Below are 14,617 nucleotides of genomic sequence, written 5' to 3'. Positions count from 1 at the left end.
GCTCGGTGAGCTCACTAACGGGTATGTCCGAGTGGAATCTGGGTCCATCATTCATAACGAGGTCGGCATAGCCCTCATTTGGCATTCCACTACTCCTTAACCCGTGTCTTGGCAGATGCCCAAGCTATTCCGGAGACAAACTCAGGTGGCCCACTGGCCTCCCCTCGATGGAGATTCTGTGGGCATGGCTCGAGGTCATGATCGAACAAGAAGGTTGAGATGACCCTGTTCGCTTCTGAGCGGATCAGGCAAAGGTTGCTGGGGCTCATCTATGTTTTCTCCCCTGTATCTGTTTGACATGAGGCAGCCTCGAGCCCTTTGTAGGCCAGCCTTTGAACCCTGGTCGGTCACCAGTCATATCGAATGAGACGACTACCGCTTCGTGATGCGATGCGAAACGTTGTGATGCAATAATTGCATATGCAATGCTTGGATGTATGGGATGAATGTATGAATGCATGCATGAGAATGGATGAATGAATGATCATGCACTTGAAAAGTAGAACGGGGGTTGGTAAAGTTACCTCGATGGCTCGAGTGATGGGATCGGGGAGCTCCTATCGAATATGTCCGAGTGGAATCTGGGCCCATCGTTAGTGACGGAGTCGGCATAACCCGCATAGGGCATCCCACTGCTCCTTACCTGAGGCTAAGGCCTACCTTGTTGTACTTGGCTCAGACCAACACTGACTTAGATCAGGCCCTAGACGAGCTCGATGTCATGGGGAAGGCGTACTTGCAGCTTGCCCGTGAGAATGCTACACTAAAGCAACATCAAGGAGGTCTAGATGTTTAAGCGCTAGGTGTACCTGCTCAGTCACCCCTGAGAAATAGAGGAGAATTTAGAGACCCCAACACCAGCACCAACATCGACCCATACCCATAGGAGCACGTCTTAAAAATATGTAATAAACACGCGTAGATGCGCGAGAGAGATTGTTTAGTTTCTTTCTTTTAATGGTTGAACAATTGATACTTGCATGGTTGGATGATTGTCATAATGAACAATATTTGATTTGGATCTTTGATATGATTGTGATGACTTGTGGGCATGTCCACGGTCATTTAGTTAAGGTTAAGGTTTAAGGATATTATGAATAAATAGTTGGGTTTTGTTTTATCATGCTGTCCATTCTGTATCATTCTGAGCAGTTCATCTTTATTAGTTCATATCTCATGTTTTAGATGTCCAATGGTCATGAAAATTTTATGGAGATAAGTAGACTTATACATATTTCATTTGGCTCTGGAATCACCTCAATACCTATTATAAATTGTGAGATACAACTGTTGTAAGTTGAGGTTTCTGTGCTGTCAGAATTCTAGAACAGTACTGCTTGTCGTCTGTTTTTGACTAAGTAAACTTCAGAATCTGAAAAAGTGTTCTAAATGAAAGTTGTAGAGAATTTCATAAGTTTTCCATAAAGGTAAAATACGCAATCAGATGATAAATAGAGAGTGAGATATGGTCATTTTACTGCACTGCTGTTTGTCCAACTCGCCAGAAGAGTTCAGAACAATTATCTTCTTGTGTACCTACATATATCTCTTGTCTTGATCTTGTGACACCTACTCTTATTATACCATTATCTTTCAAAGGTTATATGCTTGGACATGTGAGATTTATATGATGCATCTACAAATGGTGAACACCAGGAGGAACAACCAGGGAGGCGAGGACCTGCCACCACCTCCTCCAGTCACTATGGAATAGCTGATGATGATGCAGACACAGTTGCTTCAGCAGATGGCCCAGAACATGTAGAATATGGGGCTTGGGAATGGGAATGCACCCCCTCAAGTTAGAGATAAGAGGGGAGAGTTTTTGAAAGGACACCCACCTGTTTTCAAGCACTCCACTAACCCACTCCACGCAGACGACTGGCTACGTGCTATTGAGAGGCAACTGGAGATTGCCTAGTGCGATGACAAGGAGAAGGTTCTATATGCTTTTGGACAGTTGCAAGGAGCTGCACGGGATTGGTGGGACTCATTCTGCTTTGGCCATACTGAAGCTAATCCCATAACTTGGCTTGAGTTTCGCAGTGCCTTCCGCTCTCACCACGTGCCTGCTGGTTTGATGAAGCTAAAGAAGAAGGAGTTCTTGGCTCTCAAACAGGGGAGCATGACTATTGCTGAATATCATGACAAGTTCATACAATTGTCATGGTATGCCCCTACTGAGGTGGATGAGGATGAGAAGAGACATGAGCTGTTCATGGAAGGTTTGAATGGTGGTCTCCAGTACCAACTGTTGTCTCATACTTTTGCTAGTTTTCAACAGCTGGTGGATAAGGCCTTGGTGATAGAGAACAAGTGCCACCAGATGGAAGACAAGAAGAGGAAGTTTCAAGGACAGCAATCTAGGAGCAACTCTCGCTTCCATGCCAATCCTCAATAGACTCAACCATAACAGCGCTATCAAGGTCAGTCCGGTCTAGTCAACCGTAACCAGCAACCCTAGCATGCACAGCAGCAGCAATAGCAGTACAAGGCACCAGCCTAGCACCAGCAGCAATCCAACAATGTTCCTATGAGGAATAATGCCCCCAATGCTCCGCAGAAGAATGGCGCACCAAAGGCGCCAAATGCAGTTAATGATAATAAATGCTTCAATTGTGGAGAGCCGGGACATTTCTCAAATAGATGCCCCAAGAGGATGGCTAACATGCAGCAAAATTATGTCCGGGGAAAGGCGAATCATGTAACTGCTGAAATAGCTCAGGAGGCACCAGATGTGGTGATCGGTACGTTTCCGGTCAACTCAAACTTAGCTACAGTATTTTTTTAATTTTGGTGCTTCGCATTCCTTCGTAGCATATACATTCATAAAGAAGCATGGTATTCTAGTATGTGTTCTGAAGAAACCCATGTTAGTAAACTCACTTGGAGGGGAAATGAAAACCAATTGGGTATGCTTAGCTGCTAGTCTCAGCATAAGGGGGTAGAATTTCAAGCTAACCTTATAGTCATAGACTCATCTAGTATTGATGCCATCTTGGGTATGGATTGGTTAAGGTCCAGAAAGGTAGTTATTAATTGTGGAAATAGTTCTGTGACTCTTACCACTTCATCCGGAGAGAAAGTTAAGTATGTGGCAACACAGTCAGCCGTGGAAATCTGCCGGGTTAATCAATTGGAGGGCACAACCATAGAGGAAATAAGAATAGTAAATGAGTATCTAGATATCTTCCCTCAGGAGTTACCAGGTATGCCACCTGAACGAGACATTGAGTTTATAATTGAACTTTTACCTGGAACTGCACCCATAGCTAAGAGACCTTATAGAATGAGAGTGAATGAATTAACAGAACTTAAGAAACAATTAACAAAATTGCTAGATAAGGGTTATGTCCAACCTAGTTCTTCACCTTGGTGCACCAGTACTGTTTGTAGAGAAGAAAGATGGTACACAGAGAATGTGCATAGATTATAGATCACTTAATGAGGTCACAATTAAGAACAAGTATCCACTGCCTAGAATCGATGACCTGTTTGACCATTTGAAAGGAGCTTGTGTGTTTTCCAAGATCGACCTCCGATCTGGATACCATGAGTTGAGAATAAGACATACTGACATCCCCAAAACCACTTTTGTGACCCGATATGGACTATATGAGTTCACAGTCATGTCCTTTGGTCTGACAAATGCACCTGCTTACTTCATGTATTTGATGAACAAAGTATTCATGGAGTACCTTAACAAGTTTGTTGTAGTGTTCATTGATAACATATTAGTCTACTCTAAGAATGAAGAAGAACATGAGGGACATTTGAGGTTAGTGTTGCAGAAGCTTAGAGAACATTAGCTGTATGCTAAGTTTAGCAAATGTGAGTTCTGGCTAAAAGAAGTATATTTTCTTGGACACATAATCTCTAATGGAGGAGTAGCAGTACATCCCAAAAAGGTTAGAGATGTGTTGAGTTGGAAGCCACCTCAGGATGTCAGTGAGATTCAGAGTTTCCTTGGTATGGTTGGGTACTATAGAAGATTCATTGAGGGATTTTCTAAGTTAGCCAAACCTATGACTACTCTATTAGAGAAGAATGCCAAGTTCGTATGGTCTAAGCAATGTCAGGATAGTTTTGAGGAGTTGAAGAAGAGACTGACTTCTGCCCTAGTGCTTATCTTACCTGATCTTACCAAATGCTTCTCTATCTATTGTGATGCCTCACGACAAGGTCTAGGCTGCGTTCTTATGCAAGAGGGTAGAGTTGTTGCCTATGCATCTAGACAACTAAGAAAACATGAGTTAAATTATCCGACTCATGATCTGGAGTTAGAAGCTGTGGTACATGCTCTCAAGATTTGGAGGCATTACCTGATTGGTCATAAGTGTGAGGTTTTTACGGACCATAAGAGTTTGAAGTATATATTCACTTAGTCAGATCTAAATTTGAGGCAGCGCAGATGGCTATAGTTAATTAAGGATTATGATTTGGAGATACACTATCACCCGGGAAAGGCTAACGTTGTAGCAGATGCCTTGAGTAGGAGGAGTTATGTGAACATGGCCTATACAACTTAGTTACCTAAAGAGTTGTGTGAGGAGTTCGAATACCTAAATATGGGTATTGTGGCTAACACCATGGAGTTAGAGGTAGAACCTACTCTAGAATGAGATATTCGTAAGGAACAGCTGAATGATGAGAGGATCAAGGATATTGCTGAACGTATAGTGATCGGTAAAGCCCTAGGATTCCACATGGATGATCAAGGAACAGTATGGTTTGGCAAAAGGATTTGTGTGTTAGAGGTGAAGTCTATTAGGGAGTCTATTTTGAGGGAAGCTCATGACTCGGCCTATTCCATACACCCGGGGAGTACTAAAATGTATCTTGATCTTAAAGAGAGATATTGGTGGTATGGACTGAAAAGAGATGTAGCAGAACATGTGGCCATATGTGATACATGCCAAAGAGTAAAGGTAGAGCATCAAAGGCCAGTAGGGTTGCTACAACCTATGAAGATACCTGAGTGGAAATGGGAAGAAGTTGGAATGGACTTCATAGTGGGATTACCCCGTACACAGAGAGGATATGACTCTATCTGGGTAATAGTAGACTGTCTGACAAAAGTAGCACATTTCATTCCTATCAAGACAACTTATTCTGGTGCAAAGTTGGTAGAGCTATACATGGAAAGGATTGTATGTTTACATGGAGTACCAAAGAAGATTGTTTCAGATAGGGGTACATAGTTCACATCACATTTTTTATAGAAGTTGCAAGAGTCCATGGATACAAAGTTGAACTTTAGCTCAGCTTATCATCCTCAGACAGATGGGCAGACCGAGAGAACAAATCAGATCTTAGAGGATATGCTAAGAGTTTGTGCTTTGCAGTATGGAACAAGTTGGGATAAGAGTTTGCCCTAGCCGAATTCTCTTATAATAACAACTACGAGAAAAGTCTTAAGATGGCACCGTTTGAGGCGTTGTATGGCAGAAAGTGCAGAACCCCATTGTTTTGGAATCAAACGGGGGAAAGTCAAGTCTTTGGACTAGAAGTTCTGCAACTAGCAGAGAAACAGGTGCAAATAATAAGGCAAAACTTGAAGGTTGCATAGTCTCGATAGAAAAGTTATGCTGACATAAGAAGAAGAGATTTTGTGTTTGAGATTGGTGACTTTGTTTTTCTCAAAGTTTCACCTATGAGAGGAGTTAAGAGGTTTCATACTAAGGGAAAGTTGTCACCCAGATATGTGGGACCATTCAGGATCATCAACAGGAGATGAGAAGTTGCTTACCAGCTGGAATTACCGGAACAACTCTCAGGTGTTCATGATGTCTTCCATGTATCACAACTTAAGAAATGTTTGAGAATACCTGAGGACCAACTACCTTTGGAAGAACTGGATATCCGAGAGGATCTATCATACAAAGAATATCCAGTGAGAATCTTAGAAATAGCGGAGAGAATCACAAGAAGCAAGATAATAAGAATGTGCAAGGTTCAGTGGAACAGACACTCTATGGATGAGGCAACTTGGGAAAGAGAGGAAGATCTAAGATCTAACTATCCCAATCTGTTCGAACCATCCGAATCTCGGGGACGAGATTCATCTTAAGGGCGGTAGGTTTGTAGCACCCAAAAATTTCAACTACAAATTAGCAATTAATTTTGAGCATTTATTTAATTTTCTATGTATTTTTAACTTAGGCCAAATAATAAATTTTGGTTAAATAAAATTAACTATAAGGTTTAGAAACATGTTTGTTGTATTCATGCCGAAGCATATTATTTTTGATTGAGTGTAGGGCTAGATGGTTTGAAGTTAAATTCAAATTTCATTTGAATTTGGCTTAGTTTTGAAAATTAGAAATAGAAAAGGATTTGTTTTTGAAAAAATTGCCTTTCTTCCTTTTCAGCCCAACCCTAGGATCTAGCCTGGCCTTTCTCTTCCTTCCCTTCCTAGCCTAGCCTACTCGGTGGCCTAGCCGCACCTTCCCTCCTTTCTCTTTCTCCCGCACGACCTACTCGGCTTGGCCCGCTTGGAGGCCTAGCTCACCCCTCCCTTTCTCCTTCCCGCCTCCTGATTCTTTCCTTTCTCCCCTGCACTGGCCTGTTCTACGCCGGCCCGCTTCGTGCCTTCCTCTGCTTCACGCCGCACCGCATTCGCATGGCCTAGCTCGGCACCCTGGCCCACAGCGCTAGCTAGCCACTCGCTCGCAAGCGCTCCCTTCTCTCTCTCACTACGCCACTGGCCCCGCCCATCAGCGCCCTTCCCTTCCCTTTCCTTTTCTTCCCCGACGCTCTTTCCTTCCTTCACCGCCCACCGATGGCGCTACCAGGCATGGAAAGCAGCCGTTGTCGCTCCTATAAGGCAGGCGGCCAATCCTACCCAAGCGCCTTGCTCCTCTTCCATCCACTTCACCTCACCTAGCCTTTAAAACCCAAGCCACACCCCTCCTTCTCTGTTTCCTCTGCTCACACTCAAGCTCTCATCGCCGACGCAATTCTCCCTCACCCGCGCCTCGGACCCCGACGCCGATGACTCCCCGAGCTCCGCCGTGTTCTCCCACAACCGTAGGTGACTCCAATTCGCTGTTTTGTCCTTGATTTGTTAGGATTTCCCCTAACCCGCGACATTATTGTTTCTCCAGTTCACCGCCGCCGACGTCCCATGCCTTGGAGACCTTTCCAGACGCCGTGCTTCCCTCCTATCGACTCATGGTAAGATCCTCATCCTTCCTATGCCCTCCATTCATCGTTTTGTGCACTAGAGCATTGTACTAGCAACCTTTAGACACCACTGGCCATGGCGCTACCATGGAACCGACACTCTAGCGCGTTCCCCGCCCACGTTTTGCATCCATCGTGTTCACACGCGCATGTAGATCATTCCAGTGCATTCGGTTTAGATCAGGAAAGTCCATAGCACCGTACCGGTGTTCGCCGCCATTCCCACCTCACCGCCGGCCATGGCGTGCTTGCTGGTGGTTTTGTGCGGCTGGCGGAGGACCTCCCAAGCATCCAGTGCCATCAGATCTAGACAGACAGCTATGATTGAACCGTACCAATTTGGATCATAACTGGTCCACCGTGGACCCATGGACCGGCCTGCGTTGCCGCGTCAGCGAGTCCACCACGCCAAGTGGGGCACCGAGCGAATCACAGGTGTCCACATGTCGATCCAGTCAGTAGCGTGGTCAACCATAGTCAAGCCATACACATTTTGCAGAAAAGCCCTTCTGTTTCCAGTAAATCAACCCGCCGTCCATAATAGTTCAAATTAATTATTATTTAGTCCTGTTTTTATTCATTTAGGTCCCTATATTTTCTAGAAATAGTATGCGCAGTCCAATAACAGTGTAAATTCATATTTTTAATTGTTTTAATTCAAAAATAAGTTTAGTTTATTTACAGAAATGCCATTGCACCTTATTTCATGCGTAACTTTTGCGTTTTAAGTCCGATTTGAGTGATTCTTTCGCTCACGTGTTCGTAGCAGTATGTAGAATAGATTTATATGCTTTCCAACTTGTGTTTCTACTATTTGGTGTACTGTTCTAATGGAAGTCTATCTTGTATGCATGTAATGATTGGATTGATGCTTGGTTGGTGATTTGGAACACGATTAGAGGGTGAGCCATTTGAGGTGACTAAGGACCCACAACAGGATCAACAGTACTCCTAGGACAACTTTGAAGAAGGCAAGTGTACCAAAGGCCCCTTGTACCTATGAATTATTACACTTCATATTCATGCATGTGTCTAATTTGATATACCTTTAAGGACTTTACCTAGATGAATTCATGTACCACATATCCTTGTTACCTAAGGGTTTGGGTATGCATTTTGGATAGATACTGCAGCGCTTAACATAGAATAATAGTTAAATATGACTAAAGACATTATGTAATATGATAACATGAAGCTCTTTAGCAACAATTAGGGGCTAGAGTACGGGGTTGAGTACTCTAGTGCCTCTCCCTAAGGACTTAATCCTGAAGCAGCCACCCAGGAGGTTTCGTACAACCCCGAGTGTCATATGGCTCTGACTTTAACCTGTTAACTAGATTGTACTAGCTCATCTATAGCTTTCCATAAGGGCAAGAGGGGGCACTAGTTGGTATGTGTCCTTACCGGCTAGGGTGTGTGTACCGTGCCGCGTGCCCACATGTGCCACTCCTAGAGGAGGGCCACATACGGCTAGACGGCTAAAACCTTAGCAGCTATGACTTGTTAGTGTGACTAGCTAAGGGTTACATAGTGAAACCCTGTCACACTTTCTAGGTAGAGGTGTAGTGGGCCTTGCAAACTCCGACATTGGGAATCATGGCTAAGTGGGTAAAGTCGTGCAATTTCTATAGAAATATTTGACCTGTTATAATAGCCATGCTCATGGATACGTGCGGTCTGGATCCTTCATGATTAGTGGTTACTGTGGATGGGTGGGAATTGATATAAATTTGATTATATACTATTATCACTTGGGATTTGGGATTGTTCACTAAAGTAGTGATTCAGGATGCTAAAACCTAATCAACTAAAATTATGAACCACAGTCAAATAGTGTCAAGCCTTTGAGCCTCATAGATCCCTTTGATATACTTGCTAAGCATGGTGAGCTTACACTTGCTTTATATCCAATGAAAATCCTGGATGGGTAATAGATAATAGATATGAAGAGTTTTCGGAGGATGTCCAAGACTTCTAGGATGAAATTCACCAGTTGGAGTCCTTGTGGCAGATTGGGCTAGTATTTTCGCTGTGTGTAATAATGTAGCCATTGAGCAAACTATGTATTAACATTATGATGAGATATGCGATGTAATAAGTACTTTACTTTGATGCTATTACAATTTGTGATATATGTGTGTGTTTGGACATCCTGGGCGCACATATATGAGTACTTGGTTTTGCTATGCAAAATTGGGTGCGACACCCACCACCCTGATATGGACTTCGCAACCATAGGTGGTCGCTGAGCAGGTCACTGCACAGTGGGTAATGGAGGCTTGTCGTTCAACCATGGCCACAAATGTGCGCCGAGAAGACATCGTCCAGCCTATGAGGCAGCGGAGGCTAGGTCAGAGGTGAGCGTCGTCCCACCCCAACCGAGCCGAACGTCGTTCTAACCGCAGCCGAGCCAAGCGCCGTCGTCCCCACCAATCGCATCGTCAGCCGATGTAGTCGGGGGCCATAATGGAATTAGAGTAGAAATAGTCAGTTTGTGTAAAAGATGAGTTCGTGGGGGAGCCCCCTTGTGAACAGTTTTACATTCATGAATATTTTAAGTTTATTTTGTGATGGAATCACTCATGAGGGGAAGCTTGTCCTATCCGCCCTTGTTTTTACCCTTGCGTAGCTTTATTTTTTGTCACTTCTTTTTCGCACCTACCCACTGACCCGTAGGCTGCAACCTTAAGAACCAGGGCATGGCCTGTGAGGTTTAACTGCTCATAACCATAGGTCATAACAGGGTGTGATCGGTTGGGAGGTTAAAGCACAAGTTACATAGGGTAATCAAAGGAACGGAATACCCTTTTGTTTGGGCAAAAAGTATTACTACATGTTAGTAAAAAAAAGGAGGGTGGTATCGCACCCCCATGGAGCCCCTGAGCGACCTAGGCCGAGAGTGCTTGGGCTAGGGCGCTGTAAGAGCAAACGTTGAATGGAAATAAGCGGTAAGACCAAGCTTTTGGGAAAGAAACGACGTAACTATTTGATGTTCCATGTGTTGGTGAGAACATTGTTGTTGTCATCCTTCAGCCGGTAGGCGCCCGGTCGGATCACCTCAACCACCGCGTACGACCCTTCCCATGGTGGAGAGAGCTTATGTTTCTCCTTGGTTGACTGGGTCCTTCAGAGTATGAGATCACCAACCTCGAGGATCCTCCCCCTGATTTTTCTTTCATGGTACCTGTGAAGTGTTTGCTGGTAATGACCGGAGTAGATGACAGTCATCTCACGAGCCTCCTCGAGCAAGTTGACTGCGTCCTACTGAGCCTCTGTGGCTTAGTCTTGATCAAAAGCATTTACTCTTGGGGCGCCATGATCAAGATCAGATGGTAATACTGCTTTGGCTCCATATGATAGGAAGAAAGGGGTGAATCCCGTGGACTGGTTTGGGGTCGTTCTTAGGCTCCAGAGGATCACTGGGATCTCTGCAACCCATTGCCCATCATACTTTTTTAGTCAGTCGAATATGCGGGGCTTGAGTCCTTGGAGGACCATGCCATTGGCCCACTCGACCTAACCATTAGTACGTGGGTGTCTGACTGAGGCCCACTCGATCCTAATGTCGTATCTGTCATAGAAGTCCAGGAACTTCTTCTCGATGAAGTTTGTTTCATGGTCGGTGATGATACAGTTAGGGGCACCAAACCGATAGATGATGTCGAGGAAGAACTTGACTGCCTCTTCTAAGCGGATATTGGTGATGGGCTTCGTCTCTATCCACTTGGTGAACTTGTCCACTGCTACGAGTAGGTGTGTGAAGCCACCTGGGGCCTTTTTGAGGGGTCCGACCATGTTGAGGCCCCAGACCACAAATGGCCAGGTGATGCGAATGGTCTGAAACTCCTGCACCGACAGGTGAGTTTACTGAGCGTAGAACTGGCATCCTTCACACCTGCGGACAACCTCCTCTGCGTCTTGGAGTGCACTGGGCTAGTAGAAACCTTAGTGAAAGCCTTTCCCAACCAGCGACCTTGGGGCCGCATGATGTCCGCAAATTCTAGCGTGGACCTCGAGGAGGAGTTGTTTCCCCTGGTCGGTTGGGATGCACTTCATGAGTACTCTCAACGAACTCCGTTTGTAAAGCTCATCACCGATGGCGACGAACATCTTGGTGCGTCGAGTGATTAGTCGTGCTTCAGTCCTTTCTGGTGGGAGAACCTCCTCGGGGAGGTAGGTGAGCAGTGGTGCTCTCTAGTCGGTCAGATTGAGTGCCATCACGGTGATGTCGCTGGGGGACGTTACCATGGAGGCGCCAAGGTCGAAGCCCTTGAGCACTTGGTTGGGGTCGGGGCATGTCGGGGGGTCAAAGCCCTCAAGTTCTAGATTGGTGTTGGAGTGCGTCTAGGTCGGATCCTCCAGAACGCGGGCAGATGGCTCATGGAGATCGTTGACAAAGACCCCATCTAGAGACAAAACCCGCCTGATGTCCAATTTCACGAGGAAGTCGGTGGCATCGTTGTCCTTTTGGGGGACATGATGCAGTTCGATCCCTCAAAACCTGTCCTCGAGCTTGCACACCTCCTAGCAGTATGCTGCCATGAGAGGGCTCTTGTAGGAGGAATCCTTCATGACTTGGTCGATGACCAACTCTGAGTCATCGTAGACATATAGCCACATGGCACCGAGCTCAATGGCGATGCGCAGTCCGTTGATGAGGCCTTCATACTCCGTGACATTGTTCAAGGCTAAAAAATGGAGACAGATCATGTAGCAGAGCCTGCTCCCATCTAGGGAGATCAGAACCACTCTAGCCCCTGAGTCAGGCGCCATGACCGACCCACCGAAGTACATCATCCAGTACTCGTGGGTGACATCCGGGGTCGGGAGCTGGACTTCTGTCCATTCAACGATGAAGTCAGCGAGAGCCTAAGACTTAATAGTGGTGCGGGGGATATACCTAATGTTGTGGCCCATGAGCTCAAGAGCCCATTTAGAGATTTGTCCCACGGCATCGTGGTTGTGGATGATGTCTCCCAACGGGTAAGAAGTGATGACGATGACTTCATGATCGGTGAAGTAGTACAAGAACTTCCGAGTTGCCATCAAGACGGCGTATAGAAGCTTATGCACCTTGGGGTAGCGAACCTTGGCATCGACGAGTACCTCACCGACAAAGTACATCGGTCGTTGGACCTTCAGGGGGTGTCCTGGCTCCTCCCTCTCGATGGCTAGGGCGGCGCTCACAACGTGGTTGCTTGCCGTGATGTAGAGGTGGAGGGATTCTCCCCATTTGGGAGCGATGAGGATGGGAGCCAATGTCAGTGATGCTTTGAGGCTTTCCAAAGCCTACTGTGCCTCCTCTGTCCAGACGAATGCATCTGTCTTCTTGAGAAGTTTGTAGAGAGGCATCCCCCATTCACCTAATCTGGAGATGAACCAGCTCAGGACGGCCAGACAATCGGTGAGCCTCTGCACGCCCTTATCATTGCGTATAGGGCCCATGTTGGAGATGGCCATGATTTTTTTAGGGTTGGCTTCGATGCCATGCTCGGACACGATGTATCCGAGTAGCTTCCCCTTCGAAACCCCGAAAACACATTTTTTGGGATTCAATTTAACATTGAACCTTCGGAGGTTCGCGAATGTTGCGGCCAAGTTTGCGATCAAGTCGCTAGCTTGAGCCGTTTTCACCACTATGTCATCAACATAGACGACGATTGTTGGTTTTGGCCACTTGACTTGGTCAGGTTGGTCGGGCAGGTCGATTTGGTCAGCAAAGCATCGCTGCATGCACCATTGATAGGTGGCGCTAGCGTTCTTTAGACCGAAAGGCATAGTTACATAATAGTACGAACCATACGGGGTGATGAAAGAAGTCATGACCTGATCGAACTCTTTCATCACGATCTGGTGGTAGCCTGAATAGGCATCCAAAAAAGAGAGGTTTTCACATCCTGAGGTGGAGTCAACTATCTAGTCTATGTGTGCCAAAGGAAAATAGTCCTTCAAACATGCCTTGTTGAGGACAGTATAAGCAACACACATTCTCCATTTCCTATTCTTCTTTTTCACAAGAATAGGATTATCTAGCCAGTCAGAGTGGTATACCTCTTTGACGAATCTAACTGCCAGAAGTTTGGCGATCTCCTCACCTATGGCCCTGCACCTCTCATCATCAAAGCGACACAGACATTGCTTGGTGGACTTTGAGCCCAAGATGACACATAGTGCGTGCTTGGTGACCTCCCTCGGTATGCCCGACATGTCGGAAGGCTTCCCCTCGATTTGCGCGTAGGAAGTCAGCAAGCTCACTTTCCTATTTGGCCAGGAGCTTGGTCCCAACCTGAACCATCTTGGTTGGGTTGGTGGGGTCAATCTCCAGTGCCTTGGTTTCCTTGGTCGGATGGAAGGCACATGAGCAGGTTGGCTCATTGTAGTTGGGGACTACTGGAGTTGCCGAATTCCCAAGCTCCGGGAGCTCGGTGGAGTTGATGATAGCAGTGGCAAGCTCGTAATGCTCGCGATTGCACATGTAGGCATGCAAAAAGGTGCTACCCATGATGATGATGCCGTTCGGTTCTAGCATCTTCAGCTTGAGGTAGGTGTAGTTGGGGATTGCCATGAACTTAGCGTAACATGGCCGTCCCAAGATGGCATGGTAGGATCCCAGAAAGTCCACCACCTCGAAGGTCAGGACCTCCGAGCGAAAGTTGGCTCGATCACCAAACATGACGAGCAAGTCGATCTGCCCGAGTGGGTATGCCTGCATCCCTGGGATCATGCTGTGGAAGGGAGAAATCACTGGGCGGAGCTCCGACCAGGGTATGCACATGGCGTCGAGGGTGTCGACGTAGAGAATGTTGAGGCCGCTACCTCCGTCCATTAGCACCTTGGTGAGGTGCTTCTTGCTGATGATGGGGTCGATGACAAGTGGGTAGCAACCCAGTCAAGTGACATGGAAAGGATGGTCTCTTTGATTAAAAGTGAATGGGGAGTCTGACCAACTAAGGAAAGAGGGGATGGCTGACTCAGCGGCGCATGCCTCTCTATAGCGTACCTTATGCTAGCGCTTAGATTGGATGGCATCGGATCCCTCAAAGATCATGAGGCATTCCTCACGGTCGGGGAAGCCATCTTCATACTTGCCCGTCGTGCCTCCCTTCTTGGTTGTGTCCTCCTTGCCTTTCCCTTCCTTTGGCTTGCCGACATGCTATAGGAAGCGCTTGAGGAGCTTGTAGTCCTTGTAGAGGTGTTTGAGGGATAGTCATGGTTGGTGCATGGACTCTCCATGAGCCTATCGAAATGGTTGGGCTGGCCCTGCTAGGGCTGCTTGACCATGCGGTCGGCCATGGTGACCAAAGCTGGGTTGGCCGGTAGGCTCCAATCCTTCTTGTTCTTCTTGCCCCTTTGTGTGGAGGGCCCTTCGCCTTGGTCCTCGCGTTTGGCCTTGCCCCTGTCCTGACCGTTGCTGAAGACCGCCCCGACTGGC

At 46.4% G+C, this 14,617-nt stretch overlaps 2 protein-coding genes across 2 annotated transcripts; one reads left to right on the top strand and one right to left on the bottom strand.

Annotated features, from left to right (window-relative positions):
• The first annotated feature begins 1,768 nt into the window (after positions 1 to 1,768).
• On the top strand, positions 1,769 to 2,401 carry LOC136515132 (uncharacterized). The gene is made up of 2 exons (XM_066508821.1): positions 1,769 to 1,920; positions 2,047 to 2,401. Exons 1-2 carry the CDS (start codon positions 1,769 to 1,771, stop codon positions 2,399 to 2,401), a joined length of 507 nt encoding a protein of 168 aa, XP_066364918.1.
• Positions 2,402 to 13,444: 11,043 nt separating this feature from the next.
• Positions 13,445 to 14,011, bottom strand: LOC136515131 (uncharacterized). Its single transcript, XM_066508820.1, has one exon. It carries the CDS (start codon positions 14,009 to 14,011, stop codon positions 13,445 to 13,447), a length of 567 nt encoding a protein of 188 aa, XP_066364917.1.
• Between the last annotated feature and the right edge of the window lie 606 nt (positions 14,012 to 14,617).

Source organism: Miscanthus floridulus, chromosome 17 (assembly GCF_019320115.1).
Source record: "Miscanthus floridulus cultivar M001 chromosome 17, ASM1932011v1, whole genome shotgun sequence".
Classification (NCBI taxonomy): Eukaryota; Viridiplantae; Streptophyta; class Magnoliopsida; order Poales; family Poaceae; genus Miscanthus; species Miscanthus floridulus.
This window is presented reverse-complemented; position numbering and strand designations above follow the sequence as displayed.

What these genes read in the sequence shown, in the direction of transcription:
- LOC136515132 (XM_066508821.1), top strand. Translation starts at nt 1,769, where the DNA reads ATGGGGCTTGGGAATGGGAATGCACCCCCTCAAGTTAGAGATAAGAGG. An exon ending in AGGCAACTGGAGATTGCCTA is followed by an intron (nt 1,921 to 2,046) that starts GTGCGATGACAA and finishes TGAGTTTCGCAG; the next exon opens with TGCCTTCCGCTCTCACCACG.
- LOC136515131 (XM_066508820.1), bottom strand. Translation starts at nt 14,011, where the DNA reads ATGGACGGAGGTAGCGGCCTCAACATTCTCTACGTCGACACCCTCGAC.